Below are 27,037 nucleotides of genomic sequence, written 5' to 3' on the forward strand. Positions count from 1 at the left end.
TATCCAAAATGTCATTATAAAGTTCTATCCCCAACTAAGTGGCCCTGCCCCGCCCCTCCGAGTGGCCGGCGGCCAAATCACGCCCCCCGTGCTGATTGGTTTCATCCATTTTATTGTCAAGGAAATGAACAGCCCGAAGGGGGTTCCCCAGGTCCGCGCTCTCCCCCCGCCACTGGGGCCCCCCGGGGGAGACGCAGCCGCCCCGCGTCCGGGGGTGGGGAGGAGGGACGAAGGGAGAGGGGGTGGGGGAGGGCTCACGGCAAAAGGGCTGGGGGCGCCCCGTGCCCGCCTGCTGGTCTCGGGCCGGGCGGGGGGCCGGGCCGCGCTCACTCGCCCGTATGGGTCCGCAGGTGGTACTTGAGCGACTGCTTGTAGCGGAAGCACTTGGCGCAGTGCGTGCAGGGGTAGGGCCGCTCGCCCGTGTGCGCGCGCTGGTGCTCCAGCAGGTGGTGCTTCTGCGTGAAGCGCTTGCCGCACTCGGCGCAGTGGTAGGGCCGCTCGCCCGTGTGGATGCGCCGGTGCTCCAGCAGGTGGTGCTTGCGGATGAAGCTCTTGCCGCACTCGGGGCAGGCGTGCGGCCGCTCGCGCGAGTGCACGCGGCAGTGGTTGGTGAGCTTAGACTTCTCGCTGAAGCTCTTCTCGCACTCGGGGCACTTGAAGGGCCGCTCGCCCGTGTGAGTCCGCTGGTGGCGCAGCAGGTGCGAGGGGCGGCTGAAGCTCTTGCCGCACAGGCTGCAGATGAAGGAGACCTCGTGCTTGCCCGCGTGCACGCGCTGGTGGATGACCAGGCTGATGTGCAGGCGGAAGCTCTTCTTGCACTCGGGGCACGTGTAGGGCCGCTCGCCCGTGTGCGTGATCTGGTGCTTGGTGAGGCTGGACTTGTGGCTGAAGCTGCTGTCGCACTCGGGGCACTTATAGGGTTTGGGGCCGCCGCCGCCACCGCCGGAGCTGGGCGACTTGGGGCGCGGCTTGAGCGCGTGCTTGGGGGCGAAGCCGGGGCCGCGCTCGGGCGAAGCGTAGCCGCCGCGGACGCGGTGGATGCGCTGGTGCAGCGTTAGCTGCTGCTTGTGGCGGAAGCTGACTTCGCACTCGGCGCACTCGTACGGGCCCTCCTTGATGTGGTTGCGCTGGTGGATGATGAGGTTGATCTTCAGCCGGAAGCTCTTCCCGCACTCCATGCACGTGAAGGGCCGCTCGCCGCGCCGGTTCCGCTGCTGCTGGCTGCCCGAGCCCCGGTTCTCGCCCGGGTGCCGCTCTCCGTGCGATGGGGGCGCCAGCCGCTTCACCGCCGGGTTCCCCAGCTGCAGCGGCGGGGGGCTCTCCTCGCCCTCGGGGGACAGCTCCCCCGGCAGCGGCGTCGGGTACAGGCCGGCCTCGTACCTCCCGGACAGCTGCCCGAGGGACTGCAGGTGCTGCGGCAGCTCGTCGTCCTCCTCGTCTTCCTCCTCCTCCTCCTGCTCCTCGGTCTTGATCACGATCCCCTCTGCTCCGGGGGATGGGGGGAGAGAGACAAGACGCCGTTAGGTGTCGCCTGGCGCCCCTGACCCGGCTGAGGCAGCCCCTTCGCCCACACACACACCGCGTGCGCACCGTCGGCCCCGAGGCCTTCGCACCTGCCTGCCTGCTCCCAGCGGCCCAGGGAACCCGGGCTAGCCGCGGGGCTTAGCTCAGCAAAGGGCCCGTTCGGGCTCGTCTGACCAGGCCCCAAACAGGCGGGTCGGAGCCCTGTCTTGGAATTTTCTGCGGAGGAAGCGGGGACGACGGGGTCCTCATGGTGGGATGCCGGCGCTGCGTGTGCCCATCGCCTGGCACCTCTAGCGGGTAGGGACTCGCAGGTAAGAAGGAACCCGCACGCGGAGCCGTCCTGGAGGCGCCCGGGTCCAGGGAGCCAGAGGTTGGCACCCTCGGGACCTATGACTCTCCAAGCCCATCAACACCCCTGTCTTATTTAAGCCACTTGAGGGTCGGGTTTCCACCACGCGTGTCCAAAGGGTCCTGACTCATCAAGTTCGCAACCTCTTCCCCTCTACCTGAATTCGGCTCTGCCTCGCTGGCCGCCTTTCCGGAACCCACCTGGAGATTGCTCCTCAGGTGCCTTCACTGCCCCCCCCCCCCCCAAGAAATCCCCTCTCCTGGGAGGTCTCCAAATCCTGCCCATTGCTTAACACCCAGCCCCAATCCTGTCTCCCCCTGAAAACCTTCCTTGACCTTCCGAACCTGTATCCCTCAAGCCCTCGTGAGCCCACAGCAGGCGTGGGGGTGCCTCCTGAGGTAGCACCTCACCTACATGGGTGGATGGCTCACTGCCGGCGGACTCCACCAGTCCTGACCCTGGAGCTGGCTGGGGTCTGGGCCAAGTGTTCCGTGAACACCCCAAATGGTTGCTGTCCTCCTCTTGGGCCTCTGCCCGCTAGCCTAAGAGGTTGTCTGTTTTACAGGGTTCCTGGAGAACAGAAGTCCGAGAGCCTGCCAGCATCTGTGTGAATTTTCTCAAGCGCCTTGCTCTTACCTGGCCCTCTCTAAACACTGAATTGGGGAGCTCTATTCTTAGTGGCCAACTTTGTGTGCCATGAGAAAGGCATTCACTTTCGAGTCTACCTGTGAGGTGGAAGATGAGACAGTCTGACACTTGTGGAATTCTTAGGAGCAAACAACTGAACTTTTTCACACCACTTTGCACCTACGCTCTCTCATGTTCCCAATATCCTATTACAGGAGAAATCAAGCAAGAATTATCCCTGTCTCACAAACATGGGGCTTCCAAGCTTGTGGCTGTCAAGTCACATTTCCAAATAAAGTAAATAAACTGAGACCTCTTCAGCACTTGAAACTGAAGGACCAGCTAGTCTGTCCCCTCAACTGACAGGGAAACTGAAGCTGGCAGTGCTCGTGAGCTGGCCAAAGTCTTGTAAGTCTGTCAGTGACCACTAGGCCACAGCACTTCTGGCTACTCCTCTGCACCCTGTAAGTGGCAGTGTTAAAATTAGAACACAGGTGTGCCGAGTTCCAGCTCAGGCCTCCCCGGCATAAGACAATGCTGCCTCAGTCCAGTCAGGACGCTCAGCAGGAAGTGACCCAGAACATCCCTGGAACACGATGCTTAAAAGATCAGGAAGGAGGAAGCAGCTTCGGAGGTTGGCAACTCATTGCTCTGGTGTTGATCCTGAAAATAGGGTTGTTTATGAAAGGCAGAAGGGAAATATGGGCCTTGGAATATCGGAACTCTCCTTGGGTTTCAAAGTTGTATTTTCTCAACAAAATAAGAATGAAACGGTTGGGCCTAAAATTCAGGACTTGAAATCCCACAAAGAATCTTAGAATATTACTAAGTGGTACTAATAAAATTAACAGAAATGTTCACAGGGCAGTCAGTGCAAGGGAGCCTCACAATTTGCCTTGTGTCTCTCACTATTCTCTAATGAAGGACAACGTGGTATGTTAAAAAGGTTTCTTGACTATCATGCAATTATTTAAAAATAAAGAGTTAGATCCACATCGTTTGACCAAGAACAATGTCCATGATGTTTTATTATTGTGTGCAAAAAGACAAACTGCAAGGCAATAAAATAAAGTGAAAAATATTTAAATCATCATTTCTCCATATAAACATTAACTGATATGATGGCTAATGACTCCTAGTATACTAGACTTTGATAAGTCTAGTATCTTAATGATGATTCAAGAAAAGTTCAGGTTCATTTCATTGATGCAAATAGCTGTACAATTCCCGAGTAAAACAATAGCTAAGTCTAATAGCGTATTTAAAAAATACACCATGAGGATCACAGGGGCTTTTCTCAGGCCTGCATGGACGGGTCAGCATCACAGAAGCCATCCTGGCAGCGCTCCTGAGAGCACACGTCCTCACAGGGAGCAAGGGTGTGCAGACTGGTGACCTGGAGGCTTTGAGATTAAACAGAAACGAGGCCTAGATTCCGCCAGAAAAAGACAGCACGGTCTCAGCCGTTTGCAAAGATGTGCGATCCAAGATGGAAATCTTCAAACCAGTTGAGGCTTCTAGTGTGACAGGGATGACCAAGGACAGACATATCAGGAGACGGAAGTTCTCGCCTTGCCACCAGTGTGTGACCTTCTCGGCCTGCCGAGGGAGGGGCCGGAGAGATGATCTCTGCCATCCCCGGAGGTCCTCGTCTGACCTGGTCTTTGGCTGCAACACCCTCTTTCCTTGCCCAGGGATGGATGCTTTTAAATCCCGGGGCAGGGGGCCTGGACCTAAGGCCCTGCTTGGTTCGGTCACAACTGTTGAGCTCTCGGGGTCACACGACCTCTCTGAAGGAGACCTCGGCTTCCCCCATGCAAGAACCCCCACCCTGCCCCTCCGTGGGCCTGATGACACCAGCTCCCCCCACTCACCCGCACAGTTCCTCTGCTGCACCAGCATCTGCTTGAGCTCGCTGAACTCGCCCGAGCCCTCTGTGGATGCTTCCAGCGGGTTTTCCGGCTCCTGCATGTCCAGGTCTGGCTGCTCACCGCACGGGTCCCCCAGCTCCGAGTCCTGGAAGCCGTGCTCCTCCACCTGGCCCATTAGGGGCTCCGGAGTCTCCAGGCTCTCTGAGCCTTCGTCGTTGGTCTGCACCTCAATCTTAATCACGATCCCATCATGAGCTGAGAAGGCGGGCGGGTGGGGGCGGGAGAGGACAAAAGAATCCAGAACATGTTCATTCCACCTGCTCAGGTTTTTGCAGCCCTAGAATTTATATTTTCAAAAAGTCTTATTTTAGAGACCCTGAAGAAATATCCCGAGTTGGCGGTGAGTAGGCATAGAATTTTCTGGACACCGTGTAGCCTTGAATATAAACTGGAGTCAAGTTAAAATAGAGGCAATTTGTTTCCACGACCCCTTGTAATTTTATAATAAAATAGTCATGCTTTCTTTTAAAAAGAGACCCCAATTCCTTTTCCCAGGTTAGGCCAGAACAAAGCCAACAGCATCTCTCTCTTTCCACCTCAACCAAGTTAATAAAGACAAGGCTAATCATGTGGTTGGGCTTCCCAGGTGGCTTAGTGATAAAGAATTCGGCTGCGATGCTGGAGATCCGGGTTTGATCCCTGGGTGGGGAAGATCCCCTGGAGGAGGAAATGGCTACCCACCTCCAGTATTCTTGCCTGGGAAATCCCATGGACAGAGGAGCCTGGCGGGCTACAGTCCATGAAATCTCAGAGAGTTGGACATGACTTAATGACTAAACAATGACAATAGTCATCTGGTCATTTGCACACCCTTTCAAGTCCTCGCCAGGTGTCCTACATCAACAGACCAGAGCCCCCCCCACCCCCAGTCCCCTCTCCCAGCCTCCATTTATAGGCACAAGAGAGGGCCGCAGAGTTGTTTTTAGTTAAATAGCATCTGATTACACACATGGCCCTGACATTTTTTTTTTTAATCTGCTTGTATGTCTGTTGTAGGCTAATTTCAAATATTGTTACACACAGGCATCACTTTACATAAATGGGATTATAGCACACATTTCTGGTTTTCAGTGCAGTATTTTTCCCCTTTTAATTTGCCTCCCCTTCCCCTTGCTCCCCACTTGACAAGTATGAGCGTCTCAGGTAACTCCCATAACGGACTTCACACTTTTCTCTATGCTTATTGAATGATTTATCATAGCATGTTTACATTCATGTTTCTTTTCTAGCCATTGGTTGCAAAAAATAAAACTGCCTTACACATAATCCTCTAGGTTCCTTTTCTCACTCAAACATCCTGTAGAAATCCCTTCACAGCAATTTCTGTAGGCTAATGCATCCTTTTAAAAGCCGAGAATATTCCACAGTGAGGATCATATGCCAATGTGTTCAATCATTTCCTTATTGACAACATTCACTTTTTGCTCCTAGGCTTTTGCCCTGGTGAACAGCACTGCCATAAACATGTGTTTATTTATATCTCTAACCGAAAGGAGTGCTTTTATTTTTAGGAGAGTGGCGGGAGTGGGACTGCAGGGTCAAAAATTAAAAATATTTTCGATTCTGACAGATGTCATCAGCCTGCTTATCCACAGGGCTGTGACAATTCACATCTCTACCAGCACATTCCCCACGTCCCTGCCGGCAAAAGACATCACTGCTCTTTTCAATTTTCCTCGGTTGGACGGGTATAAAGTGATAACTTACTAATACTTTACTTCCCTAATGAGGGTAATGTGAGTGTCATTTCTTGGTCTTTGAGAGTGGATTCTGTGTGAACTGTGTTCTGTCACTCGGTCAGAGACCTTTGATTCCTGTATTAAAGAGAACCCATTTCTCTTACTGGCATTTCAAATATTTCCCCCAGATTCATCATTTGTCTTTGCCTTTGTGTTACCTTTTATCATAAAACTTTCCTAAAGTTTTCATTTTGTCAGTTATGTCCCTTGTCCTTTTTATGGCTTGTGGGTTTTCTATTTTATGAGAGTTGAGCAGGTCTCCTCTGGCCCTAGGTGGTTCACCTGGTCTCCCGGATTTTATTCCCAGGTCCTTATCATTTTATGTTTTACCTTTAGCTCTTTATTCCACCTGAAATTTACCTCATCTGTGTACAGTGTGAGGTAGGGGCTCAACTTTATTTTCTTGCTTATGGATAGAGCTATGCCAGCATAAATCCCCTCAAATCACTTTGTTAATTAGGGAAACTGTAAACATGCAATGCATGAACATATTTATTTTTTGAACATTTATCCCATAGCTATTTACTGAGCACCAACTACGTGCCATGTGCGTTCCAATGGTGGAACATATGAGGGAAGAAAACGGAGCTCCCTGCCTGCCTACATCTCACATAAGGCAATAAACATAATTAAAAACTAGATGGTATGTTACAAGGTGTAAGTGCTGCGGAAAAAAGAAATGGGACCAGGACCCCAGTGGATGAAGCTCCTCATTGTCCTTTCTTTGACACGTTCACTTGTCCCGCCCGAACAAAGTGGACCACATCACCAAGAAAGCAGACCGCTAATCATACTAGCAACTGATGCCACATGGCCTAAGGCTGGGTTCTTTCTGATGCCTGGCAATCCTTTAAATCCTATCTGATCAGTGGACTAATTAAGTCCCAAACGGTGGGAGTGCACTGCGTAGGAGCCAGTCCGACAGCCTTCCACGCAGCCCGTGCCTACTTTCCCTCTGAGCTGAGCCACCAGAGGTATCTTCATCGTACTCTCTGTCTTACAAAAAAGGTAAGTCATCCACACTCACACCCTGGCTTCCTCCTGCTCCAGCTTGACGTCATAGCCTGGCCTCCTGTGTCCCCTCTCTGGCCTCCCCTCCTCTGGGCTCTCTACTACATCACACCGGCTCCAGCATCAGAAAAGTATCTTCCCTGACTTCAGAAACTCCTGGAAATATTTTGCTTGCCTCCTCCCTAAGATAATTTTTTAAAACCAGGTACTCGTTTGCACCTTCCTGAATAAATACATAGAATGCTTCAATCGCTGCAAAAGATGTAATTTCTGGAGTATTGTAAATATTGATATTTTAAAATAAACTCTTCCATTGCCATTTAACGTTGCCAATGGAATCTTAGAACCCTGGCAATTTAAAACCCACCATTATTCACTTAAAAAATACATGAACAAGTTCTTCTTTGATACTTGAAATTTTAATATCATTCCTTTTCACCTTGGACTTCTATTTCCATTCCCACTTTACCCACAGAATTTTATCCTAATAGAACATATTTTTGTGCTCAGATGCCTTTTACTGATCACCTCATCTACCACTCTGCCACAGAAATGTGCATGCAAATGGAAAGATTAATTTTGCTTTCATTTCTAATAACCACAGGGCTCTAAGAGTTACTTTTCTGCCTGGCTTAAGTCATCCTTAGTTATTACTATTGTGGAATGAAAAATAATTATTCAAGATGGGAAACCAAAAACCTGGAGGAAGTGAATCTCTTACAAAGATGGATAGGGACTTTTTCCCCAATTAGTTCAGTTATCTGAGAGTGAATATTCTTATCTCTTGAAGGAGACAGAGTTCAGAATAAATTCTATTCCTACTTTTCATTTTTATAAATATAACCATTGGGAGAGCTCATTTGCATAGATCTGGAGATGGGCTGGCGGGAGCTTTGTTATGGAATCATCCCTCTATTCTGTGAACTTCTGAATTACAATGCTGTAAAAGCACACGGTTAACATATCATCAAAAACTGTTTTTAATGACCTATTAGCTGACAACTTAATTAGGTTCTCTTTCTATTTTGTTGAAAGCCAGGTATTCCAAATATCTGACTTCCAAATGAATTCACCATCCAGGCCCCTGAGCCATGCACTTCTGGTCCCCGTACCCACAAGAGTCTGGCCTGTGTCTTTGTTTCATGACCCCAAGGGCGTTTTATACCTCAGAGAAACACTCCATAGTAAGGCAAGATAGGCAGGAGGGGCCTGTTCTTTATTTTCAATAGTGGGAGAGCCGGGAGCTAAGGAACAGCACTACTGGGTCCACAAGCTCCAGCGCCCTCGCTGATGCGTTTTATGAATGAGAACAGATGAATGAAGACTTGGAAACGGGACCTGAAAAGCCCTCTGTGTTGTCCCTTCTGAGAAAGCCACTTGTACCCCCTGAGCATGGGTGTTCCAGCCTAAAGACCACAAAGTCTTCCCATCCCTTTGTTGTTCAGTCACTAAGTCATGTCTGACTCTTTGCGACACCATGAACTGCAGCATGCCAGACTCCTCTGTCCACCACTATCTCCCGGAGTTTACTCAGACTCATGTCCATTGAGTAATGCCATCCAACCGTCTCATCCTCTGTTGTCCCCTTCTCCTCCTGCCCTCAATCTATCACAGCATCAGGTCTCTTCCAGTGAGTCAGTTCTTCACATCAGGTGGCCAAAGTCCTGGAGCTTCAGCTTCAGCATCAGTCCTTTCAATGAATATTCAGAGTTGATTTCCTTTAAGATTGACTGGTTTGATCTCCTTGCAGTCTAAGGGACTCTCTTGAGTCTTCTACAGCACCACAATTTGAAAGCATCAATTGTTTGGTGCTCAGCTTTCTTTATGGTCCAATTCTCACATCTGTACGTGACTGCTGGAGAAACCATAGCTTTGAGTATGTGAACTTTTGTCGGCAAAGTGATGTCTCTGCTTTTTATGCTGTCTAGGTTGGTCATAGCTTTTCTTCCAAGGAGCAAGCGTCTCTTAATTTCATGGCTGCAGTCACCAACCACAGTGATTTTGGAGCCCCCAAAAACAAAGTCTATCACTACTTCCAGTTTTTCCCCTTCTGTTAGCCATGAAGTGATGGGACCAGATGCCATGATCTTCGTTTTTTGAATGGTGAGTTTTAAGCCAGCTTTTTCACTCTCCTCTTTCATGTCCTCCTTTAATCACTCTCCTCTTTCATGTCCTCCTTTAAGACCCCCATTCCATCACACATCCTAGGCTGCTCTCAGCCCATCATGACTGCGATCCTCTCTGAACCCAAGCTGTTGTCTGCTCCTCTATGGCATCTAATTCTTTTCCCCTTGAAATGGGCAGCAGGTACACATTTTTGTGCCTCTCCCCTACTTTCTGGGCAGCAGAGAAGCCAGTGTTTCCCACTGAAAAGTCCTCTCCGCACCGAACAACTTTTGAAACAGTACTGACAACCAACAACCAGACTGCATTCATAAGCGGTAATCTGTTCTCCCATTTAAAAAAAATTAATCAAAGACAAATACATTGTGGGAACATAGTTTATGACCAAAGGTAGCATTTCAAACCACGGGAAAGGGATTAGGTAACTGGAGTGGAGACAACTGGCTTCCTGACTAGAAAAATCTTCACATATCTCACCTCAAATAAATTATGCATGAATAAAACTTTAGACATAAATAATGAAATCATACTAGGATTAGGGGAAAAAAAACAGTTTTTTCCCCTCCCTTGCCCCCTCTTTCTTCCTTTCTATAAACAACGTTGAGCTGAGGAACAGGCTACTCCGAGACCCTCTGGGACTTCCAAGATTCCTTCCAGAAGCTACCTGGTCAGTTACACCAAACATATTGGATATGCACAATACTATAATCTTTAGTATAATGTGTAATCAACTATAACCTTTAGGTGTAAATTTTTTGGAAAAAAAATTTGTAGATTTGCCTTGATATTGTTTGGTGATAAGAAATATTTAATTTGTCATTGGTTTTTAATCTTGTAACTACATTTCTTCATAAGAACTCTTCTGAGATGGGAAAAATCTCTGTTACAAATTGTTTTCAAAGGTATTAAATGTCGTGAACACATTTAATTATTAATGAAGTGGGTATAATGTTATTCTGGGAGACAGTTAAACATTTAATTATTTACATTTTGTAATTTTCAAATAAAGACATCAAAGATATATTTTTGGAAAAAGCAAGTTGCTAAACAATGTACTTCTATGCTGTCTGAAAAAAACTTTTTTTAACGAGAAAGCATTTATTACATTATTAAGGCTCTGTGTATATGTGTTTGAATACATGCACATAAGTTGAAAGGAATAAGCCGCTCTTTTTTTTCCTTTGGCTGTGCTGTGCAGCTTATAGGATCTTAGTTCCCCAATCAGGGATCGAACCTGGGCCCTCTGCAGCGAAAGTGCGGAGTCCTAACCACTGGACCTCCAGGGAAGTCCTGAGCTGTTGACTCTTGAGAGAATTATGGAAACTTTCACTCTTTCAGCTTTTTCTCTTTTTGAATTATGTTGATGCAACTTCAGAATTTCATTGGAAAGTGAAAACCAGCATTGCCACATTAACTTTCTCTACGAGCTCAAAGCACAGAAATGATGGCTGACACGGGCTTTCCAACCTTCTCATGGGTACACTTTCTGTTAGACTTTTTAAACTTTGGTATATTAATTTTTAAAATCATCTTTAAAAAGTTTATATATGCACATAGGTCAGAGGGTTGAAGAGTTCTTAAAAATTCACTTTTAAACATCTCCCCACCATCCTTCAACTTGCTCCCAGAGGCAGTCACTTCCCATCCTTCTAGCTGATTCTTTTGTCATTTACCTTCATACCTCTCTGTAACATAATGACACTGCTACTCTTTGCGTTTTCAGTTTTAAGTATCATCTACTGACTTCCTAAAGCTGGAGGTGAGGACCATCTCTTCCTCATCCATCCACATCTTGTCCAAATCCCTGATTCTTCCCAGTTTGTGATTCTGGTTGGATTAATAATGGGTGTTTTTATTATTGGATTATGTAAATGCTATTTAAAATTGAATCATGTAGCACACTTATAAGTACTTTTCTATGCCTGTAAACACTTCTCGATTTCCCCGGAGGTAGTTTTCTTTTCTTTTGCTTATTGGTGTTTAGTCGCTCAGTTGTGTCCGACTCTGGCAACCCCATGGAGCCCGCCAGGCTCCTCTGTCCATGGGATTTCCCAAGCAAGAACACTTTTTTTCTGATTTTTCTATTATCGGGATGGTGAACTTCCATCTTTTGATTTTCTTATTCTCTATTTTCTTTTCTGTTGTCTTGTTCTATTTTTCTGGGTCATATACTCAATTTTATTAAACACTGCTCGTTCATTCAGTTCAATCACTCAGTTGTGTTCAACTCTTTGTGACACCATGAACCTCAGCAAGCCAGGCTCCCCTGTCCATCACCAACTCCCAGAGCTTGCTCAAACTCATGTCCCTAGAGTTGGTGATACCATCCAACCATCTCATCCTCTGTCATCCCCTTTTCTTCCTGCCTTCAATCTTTCCCAGCATCAGGGTCTTTTCCAATGAGCTAGCTCTTTCCATCAGGTGGCCAAAATATTAAGTTTCAGCTTCAGCTTCAGTCCTTCCAATGAATATTCAGGACTGATTTCCTTTAGGATGGACTGGTTGGATCTCCTTGCAGTTCAAGGGACTCTCAAGAGTCTTCTCCAACATCCCTAGTTCAAAAGCATCAGTTCTTCGGCACTCAGCTTTCTTTATAGACCAACTCTAACATCCATACATGACTACTGGAAAAACCACAGCTTTGATTAGACGGACCTTTGGTGGCAAAGTAATGTCTCTGCTTTTTAATATGCTGTCTAGGTTGGTCACAACTTTTCTTCCAAGGAGCAAGTGTCTTTTAATTTCATGGCTGCAGTCACCATCTGCAGTGATTTTGAAGCCCAAGAAAATAAGCTTGGTTCTCAGTTATCCATTTATATTAAAAGTCGAGTACTCAAAAGTGAATTGCAAGTCTGGTGTATCCAGGTAGGGCATGGTTTCCCAGCAGGATGGTTTGGCTAGGTCATTTCACTGGGAAATCTTTTGGGCTGGCCCTGAGAGTCTCCAGATAAGAGTTTCCTATTACCCTGCCCTGAGGGTTAAACGTGGATGCAAGCATAATTTTGGGAGTCAGGTTAGGGAAGAAAGCTGGAGATGTCAAGATCTGTCTGTAAGCTTCACTCATTCCCTTGTTTTCAACACGGTACTCATCCTCTCAATTGTACCTGATGTCCACGTCCAGAAATGCTTTTGTCTTCAGAGAATAAGCTTTGGTCACCCGTCAGGGTGGGGTGAGGCCATCGAGGGAAGTGGCAGTGTTTACTGGCCTCGTAAGATGTTTGACTGGTGCTCTGCTTGTAGCCTTACCTTCACCCCCATTTCCAAAGCTAGCTGGTATCTCTGGTGCTGCTAGTTGCCGGGTCTTGAGCAGGGTTGGGTGGACTGCAGATTGGGTTTCCTCCCAGCTTCCTTGACACCAGTTTTGGATTCAGCTTTCTAAATCAGTGACCGCTCAGCCATCTGCTCTCAGCCTTCCAAAACTCAGCTGCTGCCGTCTCCTCGCCAATTCCTTTTGAAAGTCCCTTCACTCTTGTTTTGGGGAGGGGGGGAGGTGGGAGTAAGCACATGTTCAATCTGCCACCTTTAACTTGGAGTCTTTCTTCATGTGATTTTTTTTTTTTAATTATTCTTAGTGAATAAGAAGTAATATACGCTCATTTTAGAAAATTCTAGAAAGCATAGTAAAATATGATTTGGTTTATATTTCCACCCAGTTTTTCCCCTATCTTTTGTGGACGTCACTGACTTCCTACTGCATTTACATTATCCGCTCCTTTTTTTTTTGGCCTTGCCACCCGGCTGCTGGGATCTTGATTCCCCCAGCAGGGATCAAATCTGGACCCTCAGCAGTGAAAGCAGAGTCCTAACCACTGGACCTCCAGGGAACTCACTACATTATCCATTTCTATATCCACGTCTCATATCAACTGGCTTCAAACAGGCTTCGGCAATCCTCATCTTAAGCAAACAAGGCTCCTTACCCCACCCACCCCATCAGCGTTTCTGCTCTGCACTCACAGCTACACTGGGATGACCTCCACTTCCTCATCATCTGTCCACTCTTCAGTCCACTCTACAGGCGTCCACCCTGGCCACACCACCAGTGCTTCTCTTGCTAAGACCACTGATGTTGCTAATGTGCAAATCCAGCGGACACTTGGCAGTCTGTGCCTTGAAAGTGAAAGTCGCTCAGTCATGTATGACTCTTTGCGGCCCCATGGCCTATACAGTCCATGGAATTCTCCAGGCCAGAACACTGGAGTGGGTAGCCTCTCCCTCCCCCAGGGGATCTTCCCAACCCAGGTATTGAACCCAGGTCTCCCGAATTGCAGGCAGATTCTTCACCAGCTGAGCCACCAGGAAAGCCCAGGAATACTGGAGCGGGTAGCAGATTCTTTACTGAGCTATCAGGGAAGCCCATAAGTAAGTAAGGAAGAAAGTCTTTGCCTTACTAAACCACAGTGCAGCATCAATACTGTTCACCCTGCTCCCTCCCTGGGGAAACACTCTTCTTGAACATCAACGCACTATCCTAATTTCTTACTACCTTTCAGGCCACTCCTCCTATTTCCTGTGATTCCTTTGGTTTCTTCTTCTTTTCCCAAACCCTACAACAATGGTTTTCCACCTTGGGCTGCACATGAGAATCACCTTGGCATTGTTTTAAAAAATACTAACACCTGGGCCCCACCCGGATATTCCAAATCGCTCTGAAAGTCAGGGCTCTGGGGGCACAGCCTGTGCTCCTCCTCTTCCCCTGTCCAGGCTGGGAAGATGATCTCATCCATGCTACTGAGGCCCCCAGGTCCATCTCTAGCTCAGGTCTCTGCTGGGAGCTCCGGTCTCCACACTCAGCACCAGCTCCTGGACACGTCCTGAGATCTCACACCTAACGTGTTCCTGTCTTTTCTCTGGGTCAGAGCCTCCCACTGTCCTACCCCCTCACTCTTGTCAGGACCTGGGAGTCATCCTCAGGACCCCCTGTTCTCGTATTCAACATCTACCAGCCACCCTTCACAGACATCCATGTCTGTCCCTGGCTTAGACCAGATCTACCCAGCCCACGGAGAGCGCCTCCTGCCTTCCAGTCCTCCTTCCCCATGAGGAGTTCTCCTCCAGGAACTCCCACTTGTGTTTCCACTAAAAATCCCACCTCCTCTGAGGCTTCTGCCAACCAGCCAGGCTCAGTAAGGTTTTCGCCACCGTGGTTCCCAGAGCCCTGGAGTCTGTCTGCACGGCGCTGCCATAGTAGCCAATATGTATTTTTATATACATGGGGTGTTTAGGTTGTTAAAACCATTTTCTTGACATAGTACGTGGTACAAAAAGTATTGGATGAACTAAACAATAAACAGACAAGTGAAAATATGGTGCAAAAACGCTTCACATATGATTTCAGGGGCTCTGTGACACTCTATCGTGGTGTAATATATTTGTTCAGCCTTATTTTTAAAAGATTTTTTTCACGTGGACTATTTTAAAAGTCTTCATTGAATTTGTTACAATACTGCTTCTCTTTTAGGTCTTGGTTTTTGGCTGCGAGGCATGTGGGAATCTTAGCTCCCCAACTGGGGTCAAACCCACACTCCCTGAAATCAGAAGGCAAAGTCTTAAGCACTGGTCCGCCATGGAAGTCCCGATATTTGTATATCTTAATCCATATTTTTGGATTTTTTCTAGGCTCTAGACTCTCAGAAAAGAAATTATCAGGTTAAGTAAATGAATATTTTAAATATTTAAAACATATTTTAGTCCAAAAAATATCAAACTGCTTTGTAAAAAGGCTGAAGATATGGACAAATCTATGAGAACCCAGATTTCAGCCATGGCTTCCGGTGTGTTTGCTTCACTCCGCTAATCTGTCAGATGACAGGGGTCTCCGGCTCCCCCAGCCCCCATTCACCCCTACAGGGCTGTGAACAGGAGCCCCGGCTCAGGGGAGTTTGAGGAGGGCCAATATCTGAGTCGCCTTCAGGCCTCCTTGCCCTTAGGAATCTGAACCATAAATGACAGTTTATGGACTGCATTTACTCAACCAATTCATAGGATGGTGATGTTCGGTGTACTTAGAACCATGAAAGTTCTCAATCTTCTAGCTGTTTCCCCTTGGTATCACACTTGCAGGTCTGGCCCAGGGCTGGCCTGTGGCCGCCCTTCCCAGGGAGAGGACACGCGAATAAGAGGTGACTGCTGGCATGTTTGGGGTTCTGATAACTGAACTCAGAGGCCAAGCCTGCGGCCCCGGGGTCAGAGCCCCACACACAGGGGTGCCCTGTGGGCAGTGCTTCCTGCTCCATTCCTGTCCTCTGCTCCCGTCGGGCTCCACGGTTAGTGGAACAAATGGCACATTCCAGCTGCACAAGGCAGCCTCTGTGAGGCCACCGCTGCCCACAGACGCTCCGGCTCGGACACACTTGTGCCAGAACCAACCCCGCCTGGGGCCGAGCTGGTTGAGGTTATTTGCTCTTGATTCCAGCCCTACTTGGTGGGAGGCCCACCTGTGATGAGAGTGTGAACAGGCCGCCAGCGGACAGGATCCATGTTTCTGTCCTAGCACGTCTAAGAAGATGGCAGAGGCAGCACCCGAACTACAAAGCCCCACGGAGACATCAGCGGGTTCTAGGATCTTTACCACAGACCGCCTCTCCCCTCTGGTTTCCTGCCTCCCAAGCCCTCTTTCTGATTTCTCTTCTTTTGCATCTCTCCATTCGCAGTGACACTGCTTTTGGATGCAGCCACTCAAACCTTTGACATCCAGACTTATTTTCCTCCAAACAAGTGTCACACCCTGTCCCCAACCCCCTCTCTCACCTCATCTACTTTTAAATCCATCTTTCTGCTTGCCAGAATGAACTCAGGACCAGCCCCTTCCCTCCATTTAAAACTCTAGGCAAATCTCTAAAGTATTGATGCTTTAGGGTTTCTCTGAAACATGCCAGCATTTATTTTCCCTTGGGGTCCTGCCTCTTCCTGAAATTACTTCCACTCTTACTCCACGTGGCCACCTCCTCCTGTTCCCAGCGCCAATGACATTCCTTCATACGAGACCCAGCTTTTGACCCCAGTTGGCTCTTCAGCCAGATTATCCTCCTTTTGCAAAAGACAGGATCACCAATGACGCTTGGCTACAAAGGACAAGGACTGCCCCCACAGAAGACCTTTGGGTGAGTGACGCAAGTCCAAAAGCAATGCTGAAGAAGGGGCTCCGAAACCACCTGTACCCTGAGAACACCGCGGTGCCAGTGTGGGGGCTTCTGAGTGACCTCTGTGTAAGGAACCGCTCCCCATGCACACAGACAGTGCCTGGCGTCCCAGGCCGCTGGCCCCTGCGGGTCAGCACGCTGGGCCCTGGCTCTCAGCACCCGTCCCGTTTCACAGATGAGAAAGTAGACCTCCAGAAGACTAAGCAACTAAAACCACACAGCGAGGATGCAGCAAGGCCGGGGCTCCGGGGTGGGCAGCCTGACGCCGGCTCTGCTCCCAAGCCCATGGCGGTCCTGCCTGCACCTCCCTGCTGCCGCCGCCTTGCCGCTTCGTCTGGACCCGCCCGCACACTGGAGGACCTTCAGGTCAAGTCCCTCCACTCACCGGCCGCAGGCCCAGGGACGTGGCCCTTCTCTGGGGAGCTCGAGGCTGCACCAGCGTCAGCATCCTGACAAGGGAACGCCTTTCTGTCAGTTCTGGTTTTGTTTCCCGCAGAGAGCGAGGTGACGCTCGGTCAGGTCAAAAGCCCCCCGAGACCACGGTGTTTCTAGTTCCGCCACCGGGGCCGCTGGTGACCCGGAGGCCCCAGGGCCTCTGGGCCGCCCTCCTGCACTGGCCTGCTGATACAGCCCGCCGGGGTCTCCTGTGGGCCACACACCCCATGCCAGGCCTCCCGGGCGCCAAGGCCTCGGTCGCCTGCAGCTACTCACCAGCACTGGGATCGGCAGGCGCCTCGCCCTCCTCAGAGTCCTCCTGCTCCTGCATGGCCGGCCTCTCCCCTCGTTCCATCTGTGACATGAGGTCTGGTTTGGAAATTGCATAGTCTGGGCAGGAGGAAGAAAAGAAGATATTCTATGGGGTGAGGTCGCACTGGATGCTACAAACTGTCACCTGTGTGCATGTGACACCAGGCGCAGCTGCCCTACTTGAGGCTGGCAATGCTGCAAAGGGAAGGGCCAAGTTTCCAGCCCTTCTCCTCAGGGCATGCTGAGTGTGCACATGTGCATGTATGTACGTGTGTGTGTGTGTGTGTGTGTGTGTGTGTTGAACCCATCTCAGGTCCTCCCAGTGGGACCAGCAATGGGGCGCCACTTGATGACTGATGGGAACTGGCCCTCAGTCATCTGTGGCTCACAGGTGGCCAATGCCTGCTCAGATTTTCATGACAAAGGCAGAAGATACTTAAAATTTTATAAATGAAAAAACTAATCTTAACACAATCTAGAGGTCATGAAACAAAACACTGATGGGTTTTTTCACATTACAAAAAGTTTCAAATTCTTCGAAAATAAAGTCAAAAGATGACGGAACTCGAAGAAAATAGTATCTCACATACATTTGTAAAATATAAGGCCAAGGGTTAACATCCACAATTTTATATATATATAGTCTCTATGGTTACGGAAATAAAAATATCACAGGTAGAAACAGGTAATTCATAAACACATAAAAAGATGCACAAGTTCCCATACCGATACAAGTCAGTAGCATTTTTTGTCTGTCAGAAAAGACAAACCTTTACAATAGGAGAAGCTCTGTTGGGCTAAGGGTGTGGAGATGGCGCTGTCACACTGCTATGTGAACACACACAGCCCTGGGGATGGCCCACAGAAATGCCCGTGACACTGTACATGAGCACCGTCTTTCCTCGGCAAACCCACCTCCTGGAATCCACCCTGTAGAAATACTCGCGGAAGTGCACAAACCCAGAGAGATCCTGACTGCAGCCGTCTGCAGCAGCGAGCGCAGGCTCGGGCTGCGCTCGTCAATAGTTCAATATCACCAGCACAACGGTCCACCAGGAACACCGCACTGCCCTTCACGCAGGCCTGTGGACTGACACAGGAGCTGCCTCTGGCTACTGCTGGTAAAGTAAGTGAGGGATCCCATTTGTGCAAACCACAAACCACACGTGCACGAGTGCACAAAACGATGGGAAACAGTATAGGCCCCAGGGTCCACAGTGGCTCCCTCAGGGGAGCAGCACTGACTCGAGGGTGGGGCTGCTCATTATCATACAAACCTAAAGTGTTGCATTCGCACAATTATGCATATACTTTAAAAAGAAAAGGGGAAAAAAAAAAGGTATCCCATGGAGAGAGATAGATGGATAAAAGTAACAGTTCCAGCAAGGATCAAATTTTCTATGCAACAGCACATTTAATGTTTTTCTAATTTTGTGTGTGTGCGTGTGTGGGTGTGTGTCCAAAGAGTTCCCCACACCAGAGAAAAGGATACACATAATACTAAAGCTTATCTTCCTAAGTATTCATCCTCAAATACTCTCATTAACAAAGATAACAAGAATATACAGATTTGGGGGGAGGAGAGATCTCGGTGACACTGTGACCGCCCGGTGGGGACCTAGGATGTTCCTTTAACCCCCGGGGTCACAGCTCTTCTCTGCACAACGGGGACGAGAGCTCTGTCAGTGGCAGTGTTCAGGCTGACACCTGTCCTAACTCTCGCGTGGGAAAGGGGTGCTGCTTAGGTGCACTTCTCACAAGGCACCTCACACTCTGTTCAGTAAGGGTCTGCTGGGCAAACTAAGTTTAAGTTTTATATATATGTATATACACACACCACTGACGTTCAAGGTTGTCCCCCGACCCCTGTGGCTTCTCCATAGACCGTTGTCTCTGTTTACAAACTGTGCTCATCTGTGCTGCATCGGTGCATGTGGGTATACGGGTGCCTGTTCCTGTTTGTTGTGCTCTTGAAAATGATTTCTGGGCGCTCAGAGGCCCCAGAGCTTCCTAACGAGCCCCTAGCAGGCCGGCAGGAAGCCGCGGGCAGACAGCCGTCTTCTTACCCATGGAAACCAGAGACTCGTAGTTGCCGCGCATCACATTCTTGTACAGCTCCTTCTGCCACTCGGACAGGTTCCCCCACTCCTGCTCCGAGAAATGGACGGCCACATCGTCGAACGTCACAGGGACCTGAAATCACACAACAGGCTCAGCGTGGACCCACTGGAAGGCAACACAGGGCCTGGGCTGCCGGATCCCAAAGCTGAGAACGGCTCCCGCCCCCTGGGCCTGGGTCAAAACTCTCAGGCCTGGAGCAGAAAAGGTCCAGCTGTGGGTTTTCACCAGGGACCTCTCTAGAAATCAAGAGGCTTCAGCCACTGTCCTGGCCCGAGAGAGTCAGGGCCTGGGGCTGTCTGGTCCCCTTCTCCTCTAAGAGGACAATCCCTGCTGCTGTAAAGCGTGGTCTGCAGGCCAGCAGCAATGGCACCGCCGGGGAACATGCTGGAAATGCAGACTCTCGGGCCCCACTCCAGGCCCACTGATTCAGATTCAGCATTTAGTAAGATCCCTAGGTGATTCAGCCACTTACCCTGGTGGCTCAGATGGCAAAGAATCTGCCTGCAATGCAGGAGACCTGGGTTCGATCCCTGGCTGGGGAAGATCCCCTGGAGAAGGGAATGGCAACCCACTCCAGTATTCTTGCCTGGAGAATCCCATGGACAGAGGAGGCCACAGTCCATGGGGTCGTAAAGAGCTGGACACAACTGAGCGACTAAGACACACAGTTCCAGGTGATTCATGTACATAACATGACCTGCAAAGCGCTGGCCTAGACAACAGGGTTCATGCATCTTTCCCGGTCCCCACCCCGGCCCTGCCCTGAGGTTGTGCAAAGAGACAGTAGCATAAAACAAGCAAACAAACAAACAAACAAAAAAAACAGAAAGAAAACCAGTCCATGTTCAAGTGCTCTCCTCTGGGAAACAATATTAAAACCTAACTGTCCTCTGGTGTTTTAGGACATCTCTGAAAAGCACATTTTTACTGGCATTAACATGACTTATAAGTTAACTGATACAAATGTTGCACAAGACAGGGCCCTGTAACATTTCACTGAGTCCTCCTTCCACCCCGCCAAGAAACCACACAGGTCCACACTTGTCCACGGCTCAACCACTTGGCCTTCAATGTGCCTTTCATCCCCAGATGTCACGACTGAACTTCCTCTTACCCTGACACTCCCATCACTAGGACGTCTCTCTGATCTATAACCTATGCTTTTCAGCAACAGGAGGAATTCATTTGGTCTGGGTGTGTCCTGTTCTTAGTGGAGTTGGGGACCAGACATCATCAGATTCTTTTCCTTCTTACCCACAGCTTTCCTTTTCTTTGATACTAAATTCCTAAAATCCATGCCAGTCCCGGTCACTCCTTGGAGAGCCCAGGCTGGGATAAAGTTACCTTGGGAACTTCTCCATTGCTGCCGGGGGGCAGCCGCAGGATCCAGAAGTTTCTGTTCTTCAGTAGGTTCTCCATGTTCTCCAGCCGTCTCTGCAGCAGCCCGTACTCCTGGAGCAGGGTCCCCAGCACGACCCACTTGCTCTCCAGGTGGTTGGCGAACTCCACGGCCGTCTTCTCACAGTCAGCGATCTTCTTCTCGTTCGTGCCGGTCCGGCCCTCCAGGGTCAGGAGCCGCATGGCTTGGGCCTCCAGTTTCCTCTCCACCGCTTGGACGGCAGCCCACACGGCCAAGCGGGTGATCTCCGCCGTTGGGAGTGGGGTGTCCTTCTGGGCCGCAGCAGAGATCTGGAAGGGGGTGTCCTTTTGGGAAACCGGGCTCTGGAGCAGTGGGTCCATGTCAGTCTCGGGCACGGTGGGGGACAGGGTCAGGGGGTCTCTCTCAGGAACTTCGGGGGAGTGGAGCGGGGCTTCTTGATGGTGGGCGGAGTGGGAGAGAAGGGACATCTCTTGTTCCGCAGTGGCGGGGGGCGGATACGGGGGCTCTTCTGGGGAAGTCAGGGGGCCCTGGATCCGAGTGTCTTGCTCGGAAGCGCCAGGGTACAGGAGTGAGGGTCCCTTCTGGAGCACCGGCGGCATTCGGCCAGAAGTCTCTTGCCTGGGGGCGCCGGGAGTCTGGGGTAGGCAGCCTTGCCGGGAGACAGCGGGAGACAAAGAAGGGAGTTCTTTGGGGGGAAGCACGTGGGATTGGAAGAGAGTTTCTCGAGGGAGTCCGGCTGGGGCCTGACGTGAAGTTTCTTCCTGCAGGACGTTGGCGAATGACAGAGGGGAGGAGTGCTGGGTCTCCATGTCCAACTGCTGGACCTGTGTTCAAGGAGAGAAAGGACAGCATTGAAGGCCAAGACTCTCCAGCAGGCAAATAAAGTCCAAAGATAAACACCCACATTAAAGGGGCTTCGGGCTTTGTAACAATATGATACGCTCCATGGACATGAGTCTCTTCTTGAGACCCTCACGCTGATCTACGTGTGAATGATACAACTATTAACAACAAATAAAAGATGGTAACACCACCTCTGCTTCCATAGAGCCATCTCCCTTTTCACAACATACACTGTGCAGGAGTCATCTCATGAGTAGAGGTGTGGGAGAGGAGAAAGTTTACTGGCCTTGAGCTGGAACACTCGGTTTTCAGCCCCGTCTATACCAACGCTGCCTGGGTCGCCCTGGCCTGGCTATTCGTCTTCTGTTCTCAGAGTCCTCAGTCATTAGACAGGGTCATAATATCTCACCCACCTGCTACCTCACTGAGTTTTTCAAGCAATGAGCACTAAATATAGAGTAAAGCTCTGAAAAGCAATAGAGCAGAATCTTATCAATGCCGGGCTAGCCGAAGACTGCCAGCAAGGTGGGGCTGGTTCTACAGAGGAACTTACCTCGAAGGTGAACATCCAGCCCCACCACTTCTATTTGTATCATCAGGCAGTAGTGGTACCCATGTTCTTTTCCTTGTTTTGACCAACAGTAAGGACACACAATTACCTAAAGCTTCCCAGACTTTTTGATAAAAGCTGAATTGTTGACTTAATAACATTTCTCAGAGAGTTGATACAGTACAAGTTTGCCTTTGAGACACGTTCTGCAGACCCAGCCCCTGCTGGAGAGGCTGAATGGGCTACTGGGCACACGGGCTGGCTCCTGTGACATGCAGAGAAGAGAGACACTGACACAGGTGTGGTGGGCATGGCAATTCAGAGCCAAGGTTCCCGGGCAGAGGGTCCCCAGCGGTAGGTGGATCCTGGTTGTTGGGGTCCTCCCCATGGTTCATGAGGTGGGATGGAGGAAAAATGGAGGCCTGGCAGGATGGGAAACAGAGCTGAAGTCAGCCAGTTCCATGACCTGTGTCATGGTTGGTGGGGACTGGAGCCAAAATAAAGACCGACTCCTTCAATTACTTGAAGGGGGTTTCAATTATTCACACTTTCCCCATTCCCTGCCTTGCTATGTCCATGTTCAAGGAAAGCCTGTATCATCATAGAGGTGAAACCAAGGTCTTCTGAGTGACCAGCGCTGTTTCTATCTATCCAGACAATCAATATGTTTATTGGAACTGAAAAGAATTTCTTCTTTATCTATGTTTGTCAAGCATACTCTTCTTTCAATGAATCTGCTGAATGGCCAGTTATTATGTGCCAGATAGAAGTTATCTTTAAAGTAACTGAAATTCCTTTTTTCTTCATTTGAAAATTAGCATATCCCTGGTGTCCAATCTGAAATACAGTATGTGCTCAACACATGTCTGCTGAATGAAAAGTATAAATGACAGGGTTACAAAATGTTACTAGAGTTAGTAATGAGGGGGGGTTCCCTAATAGCTCAGTTGGTAAAGAATCCGCCTGCAATGCAGGAGACCCCGGTTCGATCCCTGGGTTGGGAAGATCCCCTGGAGAAGGGATAGGCTACCCACTCCAGTATTCTTGAGCTTCCCGTGCAGCTTAGCTGGTAAAGAATCTGCCCACAACGTGGGAGACCTGGATTTGATCCCTGGGTTGGGAAGATCCCCTGGAGAATGGAAAGGCTACTGACTCCAGTATTCTGGCCTGGAGAATTCCATGGACTGTACGGTATAAAGCAGGAAAAAATATAGAGTTAATAATGAAGTTCTTTGAATCATCTATCAAAGATGATTCATCTAAACCTATTTATACCTTCTAATGCTTTCTTTCATTTGTTCATTCATTCATTTATGTGTAGCTTAACTGAGACAGCATCAGGCTTTTAAGACAAGTTCTGAAGATTCAAGACCTTGTTCAGGCCAAAGGTTTCTGAGGTAGTACAATCCAGCAGCTTTGCAGGGAACCAGATGTGAGGGCTAATTCGTCAGGTAAAAGCTGACAGTTATTTGGCCTTTATTATGTGCCATGAACTGTGTTTTACAGGGTTTATCTAATTTACTCTTCACAAAACCCTATAAACAGGGACCCTTAGAATTCTTATCCACACTTAGCACAGGAAGGCGTGGAGGTTTGGAGAGGCTAAGGAACCAGCCCAAGGTCACACAGCCGTCTGGCTCCAAAGTCTGCGTTTCAGCCTACGCTGTAGGTCGCCTCTGGGCCTCACGTACCAACTGAGACAGCTGGTCAGTGTGTGTTTTGAATCCTTTTTAACTCTAAAATTCGAAGGCTTGGAGATTAAACAAAGACCTGTGGGAAGGCCCTGCCCATGGACATTCTGATTTAATGGTGGGGTCAGAGACCCCTTCAAAAAGCTCATGAAAACTATGGATTCTCCCTCTCAAAAACACACATGAGCACATACCCAAAACTCAGCAAGCACTCTCAAGGGCATCACAGACCCCTGAATCTGAAGGCTCATCAACAACTAAGCCACCTCTCAACTCTTCACAGGCGAGGGCGCGACCAGACAACCATCTGGGATAGGAATCTCAGACACAGGGAAAGTGATGAGCCTAATGCAACACAATAGGTACAGGTATGGCCCTATCCTCACAAAGGGATTAGGGTATTTGCCTACAACTAGTAGGAAGAAGGGAAAATCCCCAGGGGCCAAGTGAGTCTCCCAGGCGTGATCCAGGGGTTTAACTGGAAACAATGAAGAAAAGCTCCAGGACAGTATATAAAGCCATTAGAGCAAGGCATCTTTACTAAGCAGTCTAATCAGAGCTCAAAGGAAAATACCAGTTCTTTGCTCTCTATTATTACAGTGTCTCTATCCATTTCCGGATTCTGAGCACTTGTAGAGCCATGAGGGGCCACAGGAGAGCATCCCCTCCACCGCCCCCAAATAAAAGCCCCTGGCTCTATTTTCATCAATCCCAGTAAACTTGTGGCTTGATATTACACTAAGCAGAAAGAAATGGCCAAACGGAGGAATGGAGCTGTAAATACGATATGTAAGATTAATAAGCTTACATTCTCAAACTGCTGGGGACAGGGAGAGAATTCCTCTGGTTCTTAGGAGTTAACCCACCCTCCCTACCCCATGTGTCCTAAGCGGATGGGGTCTCCAGGATTCATTCATTAGCAGAAAAATTCATCATACCTCTCTTGACTTATAAAGCCATGCCATTGTCTCCTATGACCCAATGTGGTTCACTCAGAATTATATACTATTCAAGGGTCCTGGAGACCTAGGCGCTTAACAACCATTTTGTTTTTTCATAGCGTTGCTTTTATTGTTATCATTATTATTTTAAGTCCTGAGGCTCTTCAGAAAGCCCTATATCCCGACCCCTTCCTGTACCCAACAGGAAACTGAGGCTCAGGGCTCTGCCTCCCATGCAGCAATCCTCCTCCCAGCACGACTACTGCATTTTAAAGAGCAGGTCGGCGGGGAGCTCTGAGACTGATTTTTAAGAACGGCCCCCTGATAGGGGCACACCAACCCCCAAACCCTTCGTAGCTCGCTTGCCCAGACCCCAACCGTCCGGATACCCAGAGTTCGACCCGGCCTCCGGACGCAGAGAGGCTGGAGGCCGAGGCGCCCGAGCCCGAGGGTCACCTGCTCCCCACGCCCGAGACGCTCGGCTGGGCGCTGCCCGGCCTCCCACCCGGCCATCACCTTCCCCCGACCCCGACGGGCCGCGGCTCCAGCGCGGCGGCCCAGGCCCCCGCCCCAGAGGAGGCCGCCGCCAGGGCCGCCCCCCTCCCCGTCCAGGCCCGCGGCGGCCCGGAGGCAGGTATTTCTGCGGACGCGGGCGCCGAGCCACGGATGACTCGCTACGTGACCTTGGGGGCAGGCAGGGCCGGTCGCTGCCAGATGTCCGTGCCTCAGTGTCTCCGCTCTGCGAAATGGGGAGAGCCGCGTCAGCGCCGCGCTCCGGCCGCGGAAGGCTCGGCGGGGCCGAGCTCTGCGGAAAACGTGCGGCGGCAACCCCGACGGACGCGGCGCCGGCTCCGCAGGGAACGAGGCGCGCCGCCCCGGCGCCCGCCTCCGGGCCCGCGTGCGTGCCAGGCCCCGGGCGTCCCCGCAGGCGCGCCCGGACGGCCGCCGGCTCCCGGGCCCGGCTCCCCGCCCGCAGCCGCCCCCCCAGCCCCCCGCCTTCCCGAGCAGGGGCGCGCGAGCCCTCCAGGCCCCCCGCCCCCACGTCGCGGCGCTTCCGTCCCTTACCGAGACCCCAGGCCGGGCCGCCGAGCCCGGGACGCGCAGGCCGTCCCCAGGGCCCCGAGTCCGCGCGTCCGTGCGAGCGCGGGCTGCCCTCGCCGGAGCCGGGGCCGCCTCGGCCATGGCCCTGCGCTGTCCGGCCCGGAGCCGGAGTCGCCGCCGCCGCCGCCGCCGCCGCCGCGCGGCCCCACGCAGGCCGGCCCCCCCACCCCACCCCCCGGTCTCTCCGCAGGCGGCGCCCGCCCGGCCTGGCCTTCCCCGCCTGGGCTCTCGCGGCCGTCGGGCCCGGCCTGCTCGGGGCGGGCGGGGACGGAGCGGCCGAGCCCGGCGGCGGCGTCGGAGCGGGGCGCGCGGCGGTGCGGGTGGCCCCGGCGGGCTGCGCCCCGGCCGCGAGCTGGGCCCCGGCCCTCAGCACCGGCCCGCGCGCGCGCGGCCCCTCAGCGGCCGCGGCTGCGACCCCCCGGCTCCGGCCCCGGCCCCGGGCTGCGAGCTGCGCTGCCGTCCCGGCGCCTCTTCAGCAGGGGAGCTGCACAGCAGCTGCCATGTTGATACAAACTGCATCCTGGGAGGCATGTCCCTCTCAGGCCGTTTAAAGAGAAACACTCCGAGGCTCGTCGGAGGCTGCAGGAACCCAGACAGCTCCATCTACAGCCGGTAGGAGCGAACAGTGTCGAGCGAGCAGCCGGGGCGGCGACGGACACGCCCTGAGCCCCGGGGCCAGCCCGTCGTGCCGCCCGGGCCGAACCGCTCGGGCCTCCCGCCTCCCCGACCCCCGTGGGCCGCCCCCCCGCCCCCCGGCCTCTCACCTGGGGTCCTCGCCTCGCCGGCCACCCTAGGGCGAGACCCGGAGGCGGGAGAGCGGAGGAGAAATAACCGCGCGCGGCCGAGAGGCGACGTGCTGGGGTCTGGAGGCGGCTTGATTGGCTCCGACAGCCTTCCTCCCGCCGGGTCCCCCCCGGCTCCTCTCAAACCCAGAACCCGGGTCGTTCCCTTTTCAAAAACCTGCGCTTCACAAAGGGATCTTAGAAGCCCGTCACACCAAAGAAAAAAAAAAGCCCGGAGTTCATGTGACCGGGCTCTGTGCAGCCGGGGTTCCCGGGGAGCCAGGGGGTTGGGTGCTTTTTTTTGTGAGACGCGCCCGGGGTGTTTGTTTTCGACCTGAAAGGACGGAATGCGGAGGGAGGATCGGAGAGGGCCTGGGGGGCTGGCAGGCGGGGATGGGGGGCCCGAGCCGGCGTCCGGGAGGAAACTGAGGCC

General features: G+C 51.1%; 1 protein-coding gene across 2 annotated transcripts; it reads right to left on the reverse strand.

Moving 5' to 3' along the window:
- ZNF777 (zinc finger protein 777) lies at nt 1–26,676 on the reverse strand. 2 transcript variants are annotated; one of them, XM_065939355.1, is made up of 6 exons: nt 26,587–26,676; nt 20,660–21,520; nt 19,261–19,387; nt 17,159–17,272; nt 4,375–4,626; nt 1–1,483 (listed from the first exon to the last, which is right to left on the reverse strand). In XM_065939355.1, the coding sequence occupies exons 2-6, from the start codon at nt 21,503–21,505 to the stop codon at nt 327–329; spliced, it is 2,496 nt and encodes an 831-aa protein (XP_065795427.1). In that variant the 5' UTR covers nt 21,506–21,520; nt 26,587–26,676; the 3' UTR covers nt 1–326. The 2 variants fall into 2 exon arrangements, with proteins under 2 accessions (XP_065795427.1, XP_065795426.1); XM_065939354.1 differs by lacking the exon at nt 26,587–26,676 and adding an exon at nt 25,787–25,982.
- Between the last annotated feature and the right edge of the window lie 361 nt (nt 26,677–27,037).

Source organism: Muntiacus reevesi, chromosome 6 (genome assembly GCF_963930625.1).
Source record: "Muntiacus reevesi chromosome 6, mMunRee1.1, whole genome shotgun sequence".
NCBI classification, from domain to species: Eukaryota; Metazoa; Chordata; class Mammalia; order Artiodactyla; family Cervidae; genus Muntiacus; species Muntiacus reevesi.